Genomic DNA, 17,342 nt, shown 5'->3' with positions numbered 1-17,342 from the left:
TGAAATTGTATGAAGTTTTAAACCTACATGTCATGTATGTTTATAGATATAGTTCTTGTCAAGGGTCTTTGGTGCAACTTTCATAGTATTAAATAAGTACACAACTGTCATGCAGCTGATTTTTCCCTATATTAATTTATATGTAAACATACACTTGTAAACATTTTGTATATCTTGTGTTCAAGTCTAGCTGAGGAACATATAGCTCTAAGCTCCACTCTTAGGTCCAGATGATTTTTTTTTAATATTTTAGAAAATTATTAAGATTTATTTATTTTGCTATGGATTTAGAATTTTTTGTATGATTTTTAAAAGAACCAATTACCATGATTACTAGTCTTTCCAATGAAGCTTGTTTTTTAATGCTCTTCATCATTTTCAATCATATTAATTGTACACATTCTGCAACAATCAAGGGCAAATTAACGTCATGATGAAACATTCCATATCTAATATATATATTGTTTATTTGATTTTTCGTTCTTTTTTTCATCTCATACTGATTCCTCTGATTAATTAATTACATGTAACAAAATCAATAGTTAGTTTACATTTGTTAACCATACAGATACACATACTCTGTCTTATTTTTGTTTCAAAACCTAAATCATACATAATTTTTTTTTTTCATTTATACATTTGTATATGAAGTAACATAAACTGTACATGTACTCAAACATTTGAATTAGATTTGTATGCAAAGGCGTGCATATGCTACATGTATTGTCTTGGTTTCTTTATTTATGGGGGTTATATATACTACATAAATTTGTAATAAATGCATTACTTGCTATTTACAACAATATTTAGATTTTTTGTTGATGCATATATATATGAGGGGGGATAGGACCATTGGGACTCCAGGATCCGGTGTTTTTACGCTAGGGATTTTGGAATTGTCCCTTTCGGGATCCGGGAATTTCTTAATTCGAATTTCGGGATGTCAGGTTTTTTCGTGTTTTTAATCCCGGGATTTCGGGATCAGGACCCCTCCTATCCCCCCTCATATATATTGTTCAAGAAGTTTGAAAAATTTGGGCACATACAAATGACATATGTACAAATTTTAAAGGTTTCCTTACACCTATTTTCCACATAGAACTTATTTGCATAGACCCATAAACTTTTCTGAAATCTACCTAATTTCCACAACTAAAATAAATGTAAGTTTTAGATCATATCAATACACTAAGCCATTGCATTTGTGAATGGAAACTTCAATATACCGTACTTATGTACAATGTACACCTGGAATATATAGTGTCTAATGTGAATATATAAATTTAAGAGATAATTCTGTTCAGTTTAAACTTTTACATGTATTTGAAATAATTTTATGGATGCCATGGTTATCTGTTTAAAGATTAAACTATATTATATATTATTATTGTTTTAAACAATTAAAAGGTACAATGTACATGTACATGTATAATAGGTTTTCTCATTTTTTGTACCTTAATTGTACATGTGTGGTCTTTTCAGTGTATTTTCATTTGTCATTATTTATCATTGTTTATGATTAAATGCTTACAACATGTACAATGTATATCAGGATAAGGTCTGGTGGAATTTGCCTAGTGACATACATTCAATTGCATCATTGCTGCATACACCATGTATATGTATTTCTTCCTGAAACTACTAATTAGAAATCTTTTTAAATTTGTTTACAAATGATCATTACATTTTTGGAAAAATAAACAAGAAACAGCTTAACATGTTCATTACTTTCGTGTCAATTAAGTTTTAAAATGTAAATTAAAAAGGACTCTAGTCATCCAGTCAGTACAAGAATTCTTAATAAGAGAAAGTTAATGAAATACTGACTTCCTAACATAAATACATACAGGTACTCTTCAAGTACAAGTACATGTACATGTACAAAACACCATGTACAGTGTGATATAGTGCACATGATATGGTGCATGATTATTTTTTATATGAAATGTGTTTTGCAGTACAGTGTATCATTGACACTTTACAGTGGAACCTTTTTCTGCGTGTCTTCAGTTAAGAATCTGCATGTAATTACTTTAACAAAGTGATTATGTAAACATTTGCTTTCGCTATGACCACAAATTATTGATGGTGCTAAACACATTTAATCATTCCGGTAAAAGAAAACCAATAATAAATACAACTTCACAATTTAGATAATTGCATAATTACTTTCAAGTTTACACAATATGTGGCGTGTACTTGTCGCATTGTTCAAAGTTTCAATAGAAAGATCTCATGGCCATATAAAAACCTATGAAATTTCAATTCCCTTTTCATTTACCATATTAAAAACTTCTTTGCATTCACAATGGGAATGCAAATACCACTTCAATCTATTCAATACAAAATATGTCAAATATTAATGGGTTTCAATTTAAATCCTTCTGATATTTCCACATTCATCCTAAATGTAAATAAATAGTATTGAACTGAGTTGATCTGTTTTGGGAGGAGATACTGTATGCCATCGTTACCTCACATTTAAACCTACTCAGTTATATACCAATGTACTATATGGGGGTCTCATTGGGGGGGTTCTGATCCCGTATCCCGCTTACTGTTTTGTCAGTTTCCTGTATCCTGCTTACACTATGTACCTTAAGCAATTCTTACGTTTTCGTAATTTCCTGTGTCCCGCTAGACTTCATTTCCCTTTTTCACGGCACAATAATTTGACTTTCACATGTCATGCTTAAAAAAATCGGCAATCCCGCGTCACGCTTAGACCCCAATGAGACCCACTACTATATATATATACCTGAATAGAATGTATACTATTACTTTGTCATGTTATAATCATGATAATGGAGACTTTGAAATTTCAGCCTTCACGATAAATTTTTGAGTCCACAAGCCAGTAACTCAATGTTTTAAAAACTTAAGTTGGTTTCTGTTGGCTTGAATAGTAGAGAAGAATTTTACATGCCTGAAATCAATTTTACAAGCCATGGCATGGCTGTTCTAGGACTTGTGGTTAAGCGTTAAGACTGAGATTTGGAAGGCCTTATTAGGGTACATGTAGCACATTAATCTACATCTTATAGACTTATATGTACATGTACAACATTTACTCTGGTTCCATCATCGAGGGGGGATAGGACCTTTATCGGGACTCCGGGTGTCGGGTGTTTTTAAGCTCGGGATTTCGGGATCGACCCTTTCTGGATCCGGGAATTCTTTTTTCGAATTTCGGGACCTCAGGATTTCGTATTTTTGAAGCCCGGGATTTCATGATTTTATGTTTTTAAGCTCGGGACCCCTCCACCCCCCCCCCCCCCCCATCATCAGTCTGCAGGATTTAGTAATGAAGGAATGATACAATGTATCTGTGTTAATGATATGTATACATGTAAGTAGATATATGCTACCAGGCCATATTTTGTAAAGTTAGTACAATTTTTAATGCATCATGCAGCATGTAAGTTTACGATTGATTGATGAGTGAAATTTAGCAGTTAATACAGATGTAACTAGTAAATTCTAAAAAAACATGTTTTGATAGTCCAATATAATTGACTATAATCTGTCAGGTCTGCTTTGTTTTAGTATGACTATATATATGCACTATATAAAAGACCCATGCACTGATTTTGATATACATTTGTATATATACATCAGGGGCAGATCCAGGATTTTGGAAAGGGGGGTCGAAGATTTTAGATATTGCCGAGCGGAGCGAGGTGAAAAATATTTGGGACCTTTTTGAGCTAAAAAACATAACATAAGTGTAATATGCACTATTTAAACGGTTCCTGACTTGGGGCATGTATATTTTATAGTTGCTGTAAAGTGTAAGGGTTGGACATTTTTTTATGCTGTATTCTCCCTATTAATTGTCTATCATAAAATGATAGTATTGATCCAAAACTATGTACTGATATATTTGATGTAGGACTTGTCAGTAAAAAATAGACATGGAAATTCGATGAAATTTACAATACGACCGACACGAGTTAAAAAAGACAAACAAGCAGTTTTGATCAAAATGTTTGATTGATATGTTTCACCCAACATAATTTAGGGAACCGAAGTGAGGGGTTCCAGATCCACCAAAGACTACGAAAGTATCTGAAATGACAACGAAGTTATGAATGATAGTAGACAAATTGAGACATAAAGGTCACACCCAGCAGGCAGGTTACAGTCTGGTCTTGGAAAAAGTATTCTATAAGTCCGGCGAAACAGACATTCCAGTCAGACATGCAAACCCGGGCCACAATAAAATACGCCCGTTTTTATTCATCATGTTCATTTCATGCTAAATAATTTTATTGGAAATTTTCGTTTTTAATAGCAAAAAAGTGGACAAGACTATTGTTTTCAATCAAAATACGGCCAGAATTTTTGTTTAAGGCGAGAATCAGAGTCAATTTTTTCTCTCTCAAATATCTCAGACTGCCTCCTCAAATCAAATGGTTCCTACCTGAGACTTGAAATCTTTCTAGGGCTTAAACTGACTGGGGATCATTATTCAACTTTGTTATTTATAAAATAGCCCGGGCATTTAGGGTTAAACATGTTTTCGTAGGTAAATAATATTGTGGAACTTTTTTTTTAATGAGAATGCAATAGCAGAGACATATAATACATATTATATGTCTCTGGTAATAGTCTATTATAGAGTTTTTACTATTACTTTCTGTTTGGTGGAATAGTGAAATAGAAGTCAATACGTTCTTGCTCAATCCTGTGTCGCTTTGAAGGTTTCCTGATTGTCATGACATCCTCAGCCTAAGCAATGTGTATTACTGTAATTTGAATTTCAAAATGACCGAGTGCCGTTTTTTCTATGCACTGGTCAACTCCACCATAGCAAATCACATGAATTTGACAATCAGTAAATACCAGCGAAAAATATCTTTATAAGTAAAGGATTGTGGTATAAAATTAAATACTCAGAAAATGGCAAAGTTCACGAAGCCTAGTCTGATAACCATTTTACAAAAAAATGAATCCGCCACTGTACATGTATGTACATGTATTGGGACTTCTTTCCGACGCACTTGATAGAGAAGACAATTCTTCATCTTACACATGTATGCATGTACATGACACACCAATTCAAATGGTTGAAATAAAATAAAAAGATATATATATATGTTTATTCAAAACTTAACAATAACTGATACTTTAATTTACATACAAAATTAATTACATGAATGTTGATACTAAGACAATTATTTTGATACATCTTCACTTAAAAGCATCCAGCTCCATATACATCTTGTACATGTAGTATGTACATGCAAGTCATGGTCAGTACTATTTAAGATGTTCCATTTACATGTAACTTGAATACATGTACAATTGCATGTACATATAAAAGGGAAATAACTCTTGCAAGTAATTCATTTAATTGTTTCCCTGGCAAATGTTACAAAAAATCCATATTAATTTGATTTAAAAATAATATATATATATATGATGTAAAACAAGATTGATTATGAATAAAAGGTTTACAAATATGAGTGAAAATCAACTATGAAGTGCAATAATGAATTCATCTTTGTCACCAAAATACAATTGAGAAACTGTAAAGTGTCAATTTATTTTATAATTGGAATGAGAAGTTAATAGAAGATTGATCACTTGTATAATGAATAATCTGCCAACTTTGTACTTACAATTAATAGGACATCTTGTGTGGGAGGAACTCCTTGCATTGTAATTTCTACAATTTTTGTCTTGCTTGTGACCACTTATATAGATGTTGATGGTGGCTTTGTCTGAATCGAAGTCATATGACTGCAGATCCGTATGCATGTATTTCAAATTGAAAAAAGTTGAAAAAGTTTTATGTACCTGAATGGCTGATTTAATATATTGATATAAGAATTTGGGTAGAGGTTCAGGCTCCAAGTTTTCAAAACTAGCAATATACATGTAATATACATGTAGTACAATCATGAACGCATGATGATGTACATGTACACTGGAGCTATAGGGATTATTCGGCTCCACATTTATAAGAGCCAGTTCAGCCCCTTGGGGCCAGCTGAAGGACACCTACGAGTGCAGGAATTCTCCCTACATTGAAGACCCATGGTGGCCTTCTGCTGTTGTCTGCTCTATGGTCTGGTTGTTGTCACTTTGACACATTCCTTATTTCCTTTCTCAATTTTATTTCTTTTAAAAGAAAATCCTTAATCATATCGAAATATTAAGCAATGTACTGCTATTAATTTAATGTGTTTCCAAACTCTGAGATTTACTGCTTCTTTGCTAGCTACCCTTTCCGTAGGCTGAACATTATCTAACCATGAGACCTCTTGTTAGAACTTCAGAAATCCCACAGCTCAACTGCTAGCATGGCTAGGGAAAACATTGTGATGTGTGAAAAGGTAAACAAACCTGAAGCGAGATGGTGTTAATAGATTCTCAAAGAAAAAAAAAATACACTAAATTTTGTTAACCTTACTAACAGTTATTACATGTATTACTAAGTTAGATTAATCATGGAAAATATACAAACAAAAAGTCTAATATATACATCTCTATTGTCTTAAGGATTTCTCACATGCTTTAGCCTAAATATGATTCTGTTGTTTATATAAAAAAGAAGATGTGATATGATTGCCAATGAGACAACTATCCACAAAAGACCAAAAAGACACTGACATTAACAACTATAGGTCACCGTACCGCCTTAAACAATGAGCATAGCCCATACCCCATAGTCAGCTATAAAAGTCCCTGATAATTTAAGACAATGTAAAACAATTCAAACGAGAAAACTAACGGCCTTATTTATGTAAAAAAATGAACGAAAAGCAATTATGTAGCACATAAACAAATCACAACCACTGAATAACAGGCTTTATAATATGAAGGTTACAATTAGAAAACTTTAGCAACAAACGTAATAGTTATTCGAATTCATGTTATTAAATATCAGCCATTTTTTTGGTTTAACAATAACTGATCATTGAATTTTTTTTGTCTTTTATAGTATATATCTTATAAGTTCCAAATACATGCATATGCATGAATTTTAGACCCTAGACTATATAAAATTGTGAATCACAATTCAAGAAACATTAAAAATCTGCAAAATTTAAACCTAATTAAATCATTCATTGAAGCACATTGTAGCAATGTCACCCTTAACTTATTAGTTTTGTGAGGTCTCTGTGTAAATGTCTTGTAAAAATTGTTACAAAATCTATAGTACATGTAGTACTGTGATACATAATATAACATATATATAAGCTTAAGTCACTTTATAAAGTTATCAATGAATCACATACATGGCAACTGGTACGTATACATGTACATGTATATATGAAACTAAAATGAAAACTCAACAGTTGTCTTTTACTTCACTTGAACCTGTAAATTTTAGCTGTTTGACTAGAAAAGATGTTTTGCTACATGTATATACAATGTATTAAACTTAAGCTTGGCTCCATTATTTAACTGTAGACCTGCTCATGGTCAGGAAACTATGTTCAAAATACATGTTTTCATTTGTTTATAAACTTTGGTCCAGAATGAAAATGAATAATCGGCCAGTGGTAATACTAGTTTAGCAGTATTATATATTAAGTAAACATTTACTTGAAAAGACAAACATGTATGTAAAAGGTCATATTTACACAAGAATTATTTTCAGGACAAAAACAAATATTTGATCATATGTATTTTTTCTAATACACAAATAATTATGAATATATCATTTAAAAGGTTAGAATTATTAGTTCTCAATTTTCAATCTGCCTGATTAAAACATTTTTCAGTTGATGTAATTAAAAATCCTCCACTTCAAACATGATAAGCCTAGATTAAGCACTGGAATTGCTATGATTTGAGTGGTGAATTATTTCATAGCAATTTGAGCCTGTTGGCTACTGCTTGCCAGATATATCCTCCAATCCACTATCCACCAAAGTTCCAAAGAATTGGATGTTAGCAATATGGCACAATATATTCACAATAGAATTGCTTACATCCACTTTGCCTCATCATAAAAATAGGAAGATATATGTTTGTGCTGTTTTTAGACCCTTCTACAACGAAATTTGTTTGACATGCACACGTATAAAAATTGCGGTTTTTATCCAACGCAGTCATAGGTTTGAACGTAGTTTTCAATTTAGACTCGTTTATATATATATATATATATATGGTATGATCATGATTGCCAAATCTCCACCAGGGACCAAATGACATAGCAATTACAACTATGGGTCAAACTACAAATGTAGCTACTTCAGTGGGGGGATACATATATACACATGTACAAATGTATCTACTTCAGTGGGGGGATACATATATATACATGTACAAATGTAGCTACTTCAGTGGGGGGATACATATATATACATGTACAAATGTAGCTACTTCAGTGGGGGGATACATATATACACATGTACAAATGTAGCTTACTTCAGTGGGGGGATACATATATACACATGTACAAATGTAGCTACTTCAGTGGGGGGATACATATATACACATGTACAAATGTATCTTTAAATTAATTGTCATCATTGTGAGGAAACTAAAACCTTGAATTTATGCACAGAATAAACTCATCATAGACACCAGGACTACATTTAGTATATATATATGCCAGACGAGCGTTTCTTCTACAAAAGACTCATCAGTAAGGCTCGAATCCAAAAAAAGTCAAAAAGGCCAAACAAACTACGAAGTTGAAGAGCATAGAGAACCAAAATTCCTAAAAGTTTTGCCAAGGTAATCTATGACTGAGCATGCTGTCAAATACAGCTAAGGTAATCTATGACTGAGGTGGAAAAGCCATAGTATTTAAAAAAAATCAAAAATTTGTAAACAGTAAATGTTCACTACAATCATGACTGTTGTAGTTGAATGATAAAAACTTGATATCTAGACATGCTAGAGGGTCTCTTCAGCTGAATATTATCTCACTATGAAACAAGGAAAACAATATGCAAATTCATTTGAAAAAGTATGACATAAACAAAATTTGCCTGATAAGAAATCTAATCTAGAGCTTAAAAATCTCTTGTCATAGTTCAACATGCTAGAATATCATGAATATGGATGTCAACAACTTGTTTTTCACTGAAGAATTTTCTAAATTGTCCTCATAGTGGATGCTCCATAAGTACATCGCTCCATGATGTCTTACCAGTTTACGTAATGGAACAGCAAAGCAAGTAATCTCTTAATCATTTGAACATCACTTTGATAAAAAGGGATTAAAATATTTCTGTATACAAGCAGTTTCAGAGATTAAGAATATTTATGATATGTCATATCTGTAATACAATATTTCCATTTAAATTTTTTGGATGGTCAACACCTGCTGTGCGTGAAGTTTTAATGCATTTAATAGGTGCATACTAATATCTTGTTTAAAATGAAGTTAAAAAATTAAATGTATATGGACTTCAAAATAAGATAATATTATACAAGAGCTCCAGGTGATTACCAATCTGAAATATATCTGTTTATAAAGCTGATGAAAAGATCTCATATCTTGGGCGACTAATCATAACTAAAGAAGAACTTGCATACATGTACATGCATCTGGAATACCTATTCAGATTTACATTTTGTAGTTTAAATTCAACTTACAGTGAAAATAGTTGTTGCTGGCATTGAGTGAATAACTTTAAATAAAACATTTAAAACTTAAGCTGGACTTACACTGTCTTGACATGTTTCAGAGCTTAAAACTATTCTTCTAACATGCTTGTGATGGAAGCACACCCTTCAAAAAATACATCTACTTTAAGTTGTTGCCTTCTAAAGCGTTGTAGTGGTGGGTACATGTAGGTAGTTGAAGTGTATTTGTTTTACCTTGGCCTTTTCCTACATTATGTGTTGTCAACAAAATAGGCTTCAACAGCAACCCACTAACACAACATTTACAGATTGGACTTCTAGAGGTCAACTTACATTTGGGCCTAAAATAAAATGTTGTGTGTTTCCCCAATCCCGACCGACCCGGCAAAAACGGTCCTACTCATAAAATTTTATTGTCCAAACTTAGTCAAATATTACTTTATTCATTTCCAATTTTCATGCTTACCAGATCAACCAGCATTGTTCCAGCTTTTAGGAAAAAATAAAATTATTTCCCTACCTACCTACCCACACCTGGCTTGGCAGGGTCAGGATTGGGGAAACAAACAATATATTAATTTAGGCCTTGAAAATTTGTTATTCAATAACATACAAGTAAAAGTTATCAAAGGTACCATGCAGGATTATAATTTAGTATGCCAGACACGCATTTCTTGTACATAAGACTCATCAGTGATGCTCATATCAAAATATTTATAAAGCCAAACAAGTAAAAAGTTGAAGAGCATTGAGGATCCAAAATTCCAAAAAGTTGTGCCAAATACGGCTAATTAGTTAATCTATGCCTGGGATAAGAAAATCGTTAGTGTTTTGAAAAATTCTAAGTTTTGTAAACAGGAAATTTAGAAAAATGAAAGTAGAATATTTATAAACATCTGTATCAAGCTCATAATAAATCAACATAAACATGATAAATATTGTATCTTTTCAGAAACCTTTCGCAGTGCAGCAGAGGCTGGCCCGCATGATATACTGAAACTGTATAATGTCAAAGGCAATCTGGTTAATATATCTCCTCGATTACCTGAAAATACTCCACAGACCAGATACAAACTAGAAGTTGTAGCTACACAGTGCAATGGTAAATTGTTTATTGTTTAGATTTTATGATAATACATTTACCATAATTCATATAATATATATGTACTGTAAATTCAGAAATTATTGCGAGGTTTTTATACAACTGTAAAATGTGACAGAGTTGTAAACACAATAATTTAAATTGCATTTTGAAATATTTCATATGAAAGAAACAGGATTTTTCTCAAAATCGTAATAATTTAAATCGCATTTAAATGTAAAATGACAAAATCGCAATAATAAGTGCACACAATAATTTCTGAATTTACAGTATACTTATTTTAGCTGTTTTGTCAAGTGAGAAATAGTCTGTACTCTGTAGTAGATGTTTTTGATTTAAATTCCTTTGCAGGTCAATTATTTAAAAAACTTACTTAATATCTTCACCTCTAAGTGTTATGCATGTATGCATTTTGTTGATTTGCCTCCATATATTTACATGTACATGTATGTTCTTTGAGAAACTAGTTAAACCCATGAATACATGCAAATAGTATGAGATCTACAAATGTATTGTTCATTATAGAAGACCTTCAGTTCCAGAAACCTTAAGGTTTGAATCACAGGCTCCTGACCTGCATGCACATACAGAATAGGGCAGTGTTCAAATCATATTTGGGAGAGCTGAATGATCCCCTTATATACATTTATCTAGAACAGGGGTTTATAACATCAAAATATAAGATACACATGCAAACTGTTAAAATCATTTGAAAAAGACTTTACTCATCAGATGAAAAAAAAGCACCAAAAAATCTAACAAAAAGACTTAAATGACTGATTTAAGGTGGTACCCAACACTTTCACTAAAATTAATTTGGCTCGTTTAATTTTCGTAAAATTTTGACAAAGTATTTACTTTGACCCTAAAACAAGTATATAAAAATTTCAAAAATTTTGAACCAACCGTTTTGTCAGAAAAATTACACTGGTTACCTAGCAGTTTGACAAACAACAATTTTGATCATTGAGAAGCTTAATATTCCCTTTACAACACAACGTAATTAAAACGTTAAGCTGATTTAACAGAGTTATTTCCCTGTAGTGTTAGGTACCACCTTAAGAGTACTTCATTAACTAATAGTTTTCTAAAAGCCAATTGCAACTACCCTTACTAGTTAATGCATAGAATCCAAAGCTAAAGTGCATCAAAGATTTTGATCAACGTTTTTGTTACCATTGTCACTGTAAAAAATCCTTCAAAACTTTGACCAAGTTCTCTTATATTAGTGATAGAAAACTTGACAACAAAAAGATATAAGAAGATGTGGTATGAGTGCCAATGAGACAACTCTCCATCCAAGTCACAATTTTTAAAAGTAAACCATTATAAGTTAAAGTAGGATATTCAACACAGAGTCTTGGCTCAATCCGAACTGCAAGCTATATATAATTAAAAGGCCACAAAACTGACTAGTATAAAACTCATAAAAAGAGAAAACCAAAGGTCTTAAATATTATTAACAAAACTTAAGTATTTAAGGGTTTGCTATCTACATGTATGTCACTTGCACTGACCAATGCACTAATAACATAATGACATAAGAAATGTTTTTATAAATGCATTTATGTAGTATATATATGTATGTAATAATGATTTATAGAAAGTATATAATATTTATGAATATGTGTGGGTGGGGCGGATCTGTCCCAGTGAATTATAAATTGTTCTAATTACCAAAATACAAGTTTTATGGTTCGAACATTAGTAGTTTTATTTGTGGTACTAAATGTGTTTATTTAATATATTAGCAGTTATATACTATAGGACACAAATCTGTGTTATTTTAATAAAAAAATATTTTATTAACCTTAATTAATTCTAGAATGGACTTGCACTCCAAGTCATATTAGTTATATTATCATTACTAAAGACTTATAACTTTTAAATATATATCAAGAATGAAAATATCAGTAACTTGATTTGTTTTACATTCATTGTATCTTGGGTAAATAAAATGTCACACACGTAATAGCGACAAACTAGAAGTTCAAATTAAAACAATTTGATTAACACCTACTTGTAAAAAATTTAAAAACTGTGATATGATGGTGAGGTTCTAACACCAGAGATGATGTTATGATGTTGACATTTGAATGAACACGTCAGAGAAATATATTAGCAGTGCAGAGTAGCTTTCTTCAAATTCTCAAATTCAAACTGAAAATGTCCATAGTGCTTATATGTGTCAATCTTTCAGATTGAGGAGGGTGGGTCTATAGATTGAAAAATCCAAATGTTATAGTCTAGTATTAGTAAAGTTTAGTATGACAACCATTATCACTGAATCAGTACACATTTTTGTTTAGGGTCCAGCTGAAGCATGCCTATGGGAGCAGGATATTCTTGTTGTGTTGAATAACCATTGGTTGACTTAGGCTGTTTTCTACTCTTTTGTCAGCTTGTGTCTCTTTGACACATTCTACATTCCACATTTCCATCATGTTTGTGTCCACATGAGTTGATATTGAAATTGCAGATTTTTTAAAAACTTTTTTGGAAAGGGCAATCAATTGTGATATCACTCCAAGTTTTTTGTTGAGTTCCTGTTGCTGAGTCTATAGTTTTCTATGTTGTGTGTTGAGTACTGTTTGTCTTTTATAGATTTTTGCCTTGGCATTATGTCAGTTATTTTGAGTTATAAATGAGTTTGAAAATCCATTTGGTATTTTACATGTTATAAAAATGTGATTATTGAGGTAATTTTTCCACTTTCATAACCATGTTATTCATCAGGCAACAAAATAAAAATTGAAGGAATATTAATTTTCCAATAAACAAGGCTACCTTGAAACTCTACACATTAATTATATAAATTATATAAATATTGCTTATTATTAATATTCCTCTCCATGATAGTTATTATATATATATATATACAGATATAAGTTGATGTTTTCCCTGCATGCAGCTGCTAGTTCAGACATAATGAAAATATTTTTTCTTATTTATGAAAAAAATCAAATCTAGGATGAACACTAAGTTCTATTTTTTAAATTATATAAATGACATTTTATCTGTGTATGCACTATTAAATTAAGTGGTGGTGAACTTTCTTAGTTACACAGTTACACACTTAAATTGTTCTAATTTGGAGATTGTAATTGATCTGTCACATATGAAAGCTTGGCTCCAGATGCAGGATTTTCTTGCTTTGACTAAGACCCAGGTCTTAAATCAGCTTTTTACTACCCTTTTGGTCAGGTTGTTGTCTCTTTGACACATTCCCATTTGATTTTCATTCTCAATTTTACAAAATATTTTTATTGACATTTTTCTTGCCAAGTGACGATACAAAAAGTTGACTAAAATGGAATAATCATACTTTATACTGTGTATCTTATTATTCCTGACAAAACGTATACTATACTTCAGACTTTATTTATATCTTATTTTTCCTGACAAAATGTATACTATACTTCAGACTTTATTTATTTATTAGAAGCTTAAATGCCTGTGAAATCGAGATACAATTTGTCATCGGTTGAAATAAAGAAATTTTGTATTTCTCAGGCAGTTCATCAATTCAGCATGCGCAAGCAAAAGCGTATAAGACATGGATTAATAACGGTCTCCGAATTTGGATGTTTTTTTCACAAATTAGTGTTTTCTGAGATTAACAAAAAAATTCCTTAGCTGTGTTTCATATCACACTTGTAAATGCATTTCATCTTTTATCTGTTTAATATATTTTCTAGTAATTTTGCCACAATATTGGTCTAAATTGATTCATGAGTTTGTATACAGCTGTTTTATGAAGTAAAGTGTCCAATTTGTGGCTCATTAGCATGTGAAGTGTAAAATGGCTCACACATATAGTAAGCCATCAATAAATTCTTGACAATTATGAGAAGTAGTGATTGACATATCAGGTCACCTCAACATAATGATTTATTAAAATTATAGAGCTATTTAATTATATCATTTTCTCTTGAGGTGTCATAATTCAGATCATCTAGTACTTTTAAGTGCCTTAATTTGATCAAATAACAATGCATTGGAGTGATAGATAAATATTGATTGAACATCTATTACTAGATAATCTTGTTTAGTGTAATAGCAAATCTAGGTTTGAGTGATTTATATCAGGATTTTGTTGACAACCAGGTTATCTGGTCGGGTTTCAAATATGACCATGTCATAGATTAGTGTCAGAAATACAGCTAGAAAACAAATTAATTTCTATAATTTTTTCGTGCTGCTAAAAAAATAAGATTTGATCAAAAGAACCACCCTTAAGAAGCTGTGATGGTTCCATATGTATGTAGATAAATCTAAGTTCACAATGTACATTTATAGTTGTTATTTTCATTCTCAAACAAAGTTTAGCAGACGCTCAGTGGGCACAAACATGTCTTGGTTTGTGACTGTAAGTCTTGACTAGGGATTTATTTCCCCTTCGTACGACAGCGTACGACACGGCTCCCCCCTGGAAAAACATAAAAGCACTATATAATAAAAGTTGATGTAGTGTTTAACTGTAACTATTAAGGTTGAGATTTTACTTGTTGCCAATTCTTATAACCCCCTTAAAAATTCCTGGCTGTAACAGTACATGTTCTGATGTCAAACTTTTAACATATTATTGAAGATGTTGAACCTTATTAAATTATTTTTCCTTGGTTGGCACTGATTTTAACATGTTATTTCAGATGCTCCAACAGGAACAGAACTGGGTGTGGATTTCTCTGCCATAGAAGCAAGGTATGATCAAGTATTAATATACATGTACTGTACATACAAGATTTCAAGATGAAGGTAGTATATATAAGCTGATCTGTAATAATAACATCTCCATGCCTTTTATATCATGTACTGTAGTACGCCGCTAGATTAAAACTGATGAGGAAAGGTAACACACAGCCACTGAAAGCTTTATTATTGTAGAGCCCAGGTGGTCGTGTGGTCTAGTGGGACAGCTGCAGTGCAGGCATTTGGTGTCACGATATCACAGTTGCATGGGTTTGAATCCCGACGAGGGAAGAACAAAAAATTTGTGAAAGCAAGTTAACAGATCTAACATTGTTGGGTTGATGTTTAGACGAGTTATATTTCTAAAAAATATATAACAGTTTACTTTAGATTAACCAGGCATGAGGGGCAGCTTTGTGTCTTTTAATGTCTTTGATATTGGATGAGCAAAAGTATAGTAAAAATCATTGTCCTATTACTTTTGAGAAAGTAAATTGTTTTATTTAAAAAAAAAAAATATTCATCAGGAAATCAGGAACAGGTGATTTGTTGATACTAAAACTTTGACTTGACAGGATAATTAGACAAATGGTGTTTAAAGCATGTATAATAAAATATACTACATGAACTCTTTAAATATGTTGGTCACACTACATGTAACTACATGTAACTATTACATGTATACTTACATGTAGTCGTACTTGATGAACAGATAGATATTATATTTAAAGACATTGCATAATATATACCCCTCATTATAAACAGACAAATAAGATTGTTGATGATAGAGTAAATATTATAATATTGTTAAAACATGTTAAAAGAGAGAAAAAAAATCATCTTTAAAATTAAGGATTTTTCCATATGAGGCATAAAAAGTACTGAAATGCTAAATCCATCCTATCACTGCTGCACATTCAGGTGAAGTTTGGGTCAACGATTAACCTTTTACATTTTTAAGGACTATAGGAATTTATAATTTTGCTATAAAACTATTTTGAAAATAAAAATGAATAAATGAACAAAATAGATTTTATCTCATCTTGATCTTATTTGTAATTTGTAACCTAAAACAAAATACATACATGTCAGACTTATAACTGTGCAGCTACTTGTATTTAATTGTTGTCATTAATTTTATTTATTTGTATTTCTCAGTTGTACATGTAAATATCATAAAAGATGAAACATTTTTTCATGTTATATTGTTGCATATAAAGTTAACATTGATCTGTGGAACTCTCAATTTAATAAAACATGGAAGGCATTAAATTTGTCAAATTTGTTTAATCTAGCGTTTAGAGAAGTGTAAATTTTGAAAACATCATCTGTTTTGGTTTGAAAAGATAAAATGTTTAACAAAACTAACCTTTTCATGGTAAAATAGTATTAAGTTTTTTTTTAAAAGTGCAGTGGCAGATTCAGGGGGAGGATTCTGGGGGTTGGACCCCCCTTTTTTTTGGCCGATCAATGCAATTGAATAGTTGGAACCCCCCCCCCCCCCCCCCCCCCATGAATTAATTCATGGCTTTGATAAAAGGGCATCTTGTCATACAAGGCTTAAGGGCAGTCTTCGGAATAAACCATTGTACTCTATCCACTCACTAGAAGTTCTATTTTATAAGATGTTTTATACAAAATCTATTGGCCTGTATATAGATGATTTTAACATGTCCGAACAAATAATTTTACAAGCCTGTGGTAATTGTCTGTGTTTAAGCACAATGACTGTTAGAGTATACTTTGATATGATTCTTATTCTTTCTAAGCTATTCTTATAAAATTATCTAATTAAAAATAAAATCTTATTGAAGTAATGCCCCTGGCTGTTGAAAGTATAGTAAATTTTGTGTAATTTACATCTTACTGCTCTCTTCTCAATCACAAATGTGCAACACTGCACATTAGATGCATATTGCATAGTAAATAAGAAAAACAAACACCTTTCGTTTGGTGCATTCAGTGCTTTGTTATATATATTCATAATGGAGTG

The 17,342-nt window shown here is 31.5% G+C and overlaps 1 protein-coding gene across 2 annotated transcripts in view; it reads left to right on the top strand.

The window, feature by feature from the left end:
* The window catches only part of LOC134692176 (high affinity cGMP-specific 3',5'-cyclic phosphodiesterase 9A-like), a 73,762-nt gene that overhangs the window by 562 nt on the left and 55,858 nt on the right, over nucleotides 1-17,342 (top strand). For both annotated transcript variants that reach the window (XM_063552626.1, XM_063552627.1), the window contains exons 2-3: nucleotides 10,508-10,657; nucleotides 15,310-15,361. In XM_063552626.1, the coding sequence (XP_063408696.1) occupies nucleotides 10,508-10,657; nucleotides 15,310-15,361 (202 nt within the window). The remainder of the gene's footprint in view (nucleotides 1-10,507; nucleotides 10,658-15,309; nucleotides 15,362-17,342) is intronic.

This window comes from Mytilus trossulus, chromosome 12, assembly GCF_036588685.1.
Source record: "Mytilus trossulus isolate FHL-02 chromosome 12, PNRI_Mtr1.1.1.hap1, whole genome shotgun sequence".
Taxonomy (NCBI): Eukaryota; Metazoa; Mollusca; class Bivalvia; order Mytilida; family Mytilidae; genus Mytilus; species Mytilus trossulus.
This window is presented reverse-complemented; position numbering and strand designations above follow the sequence as displayed.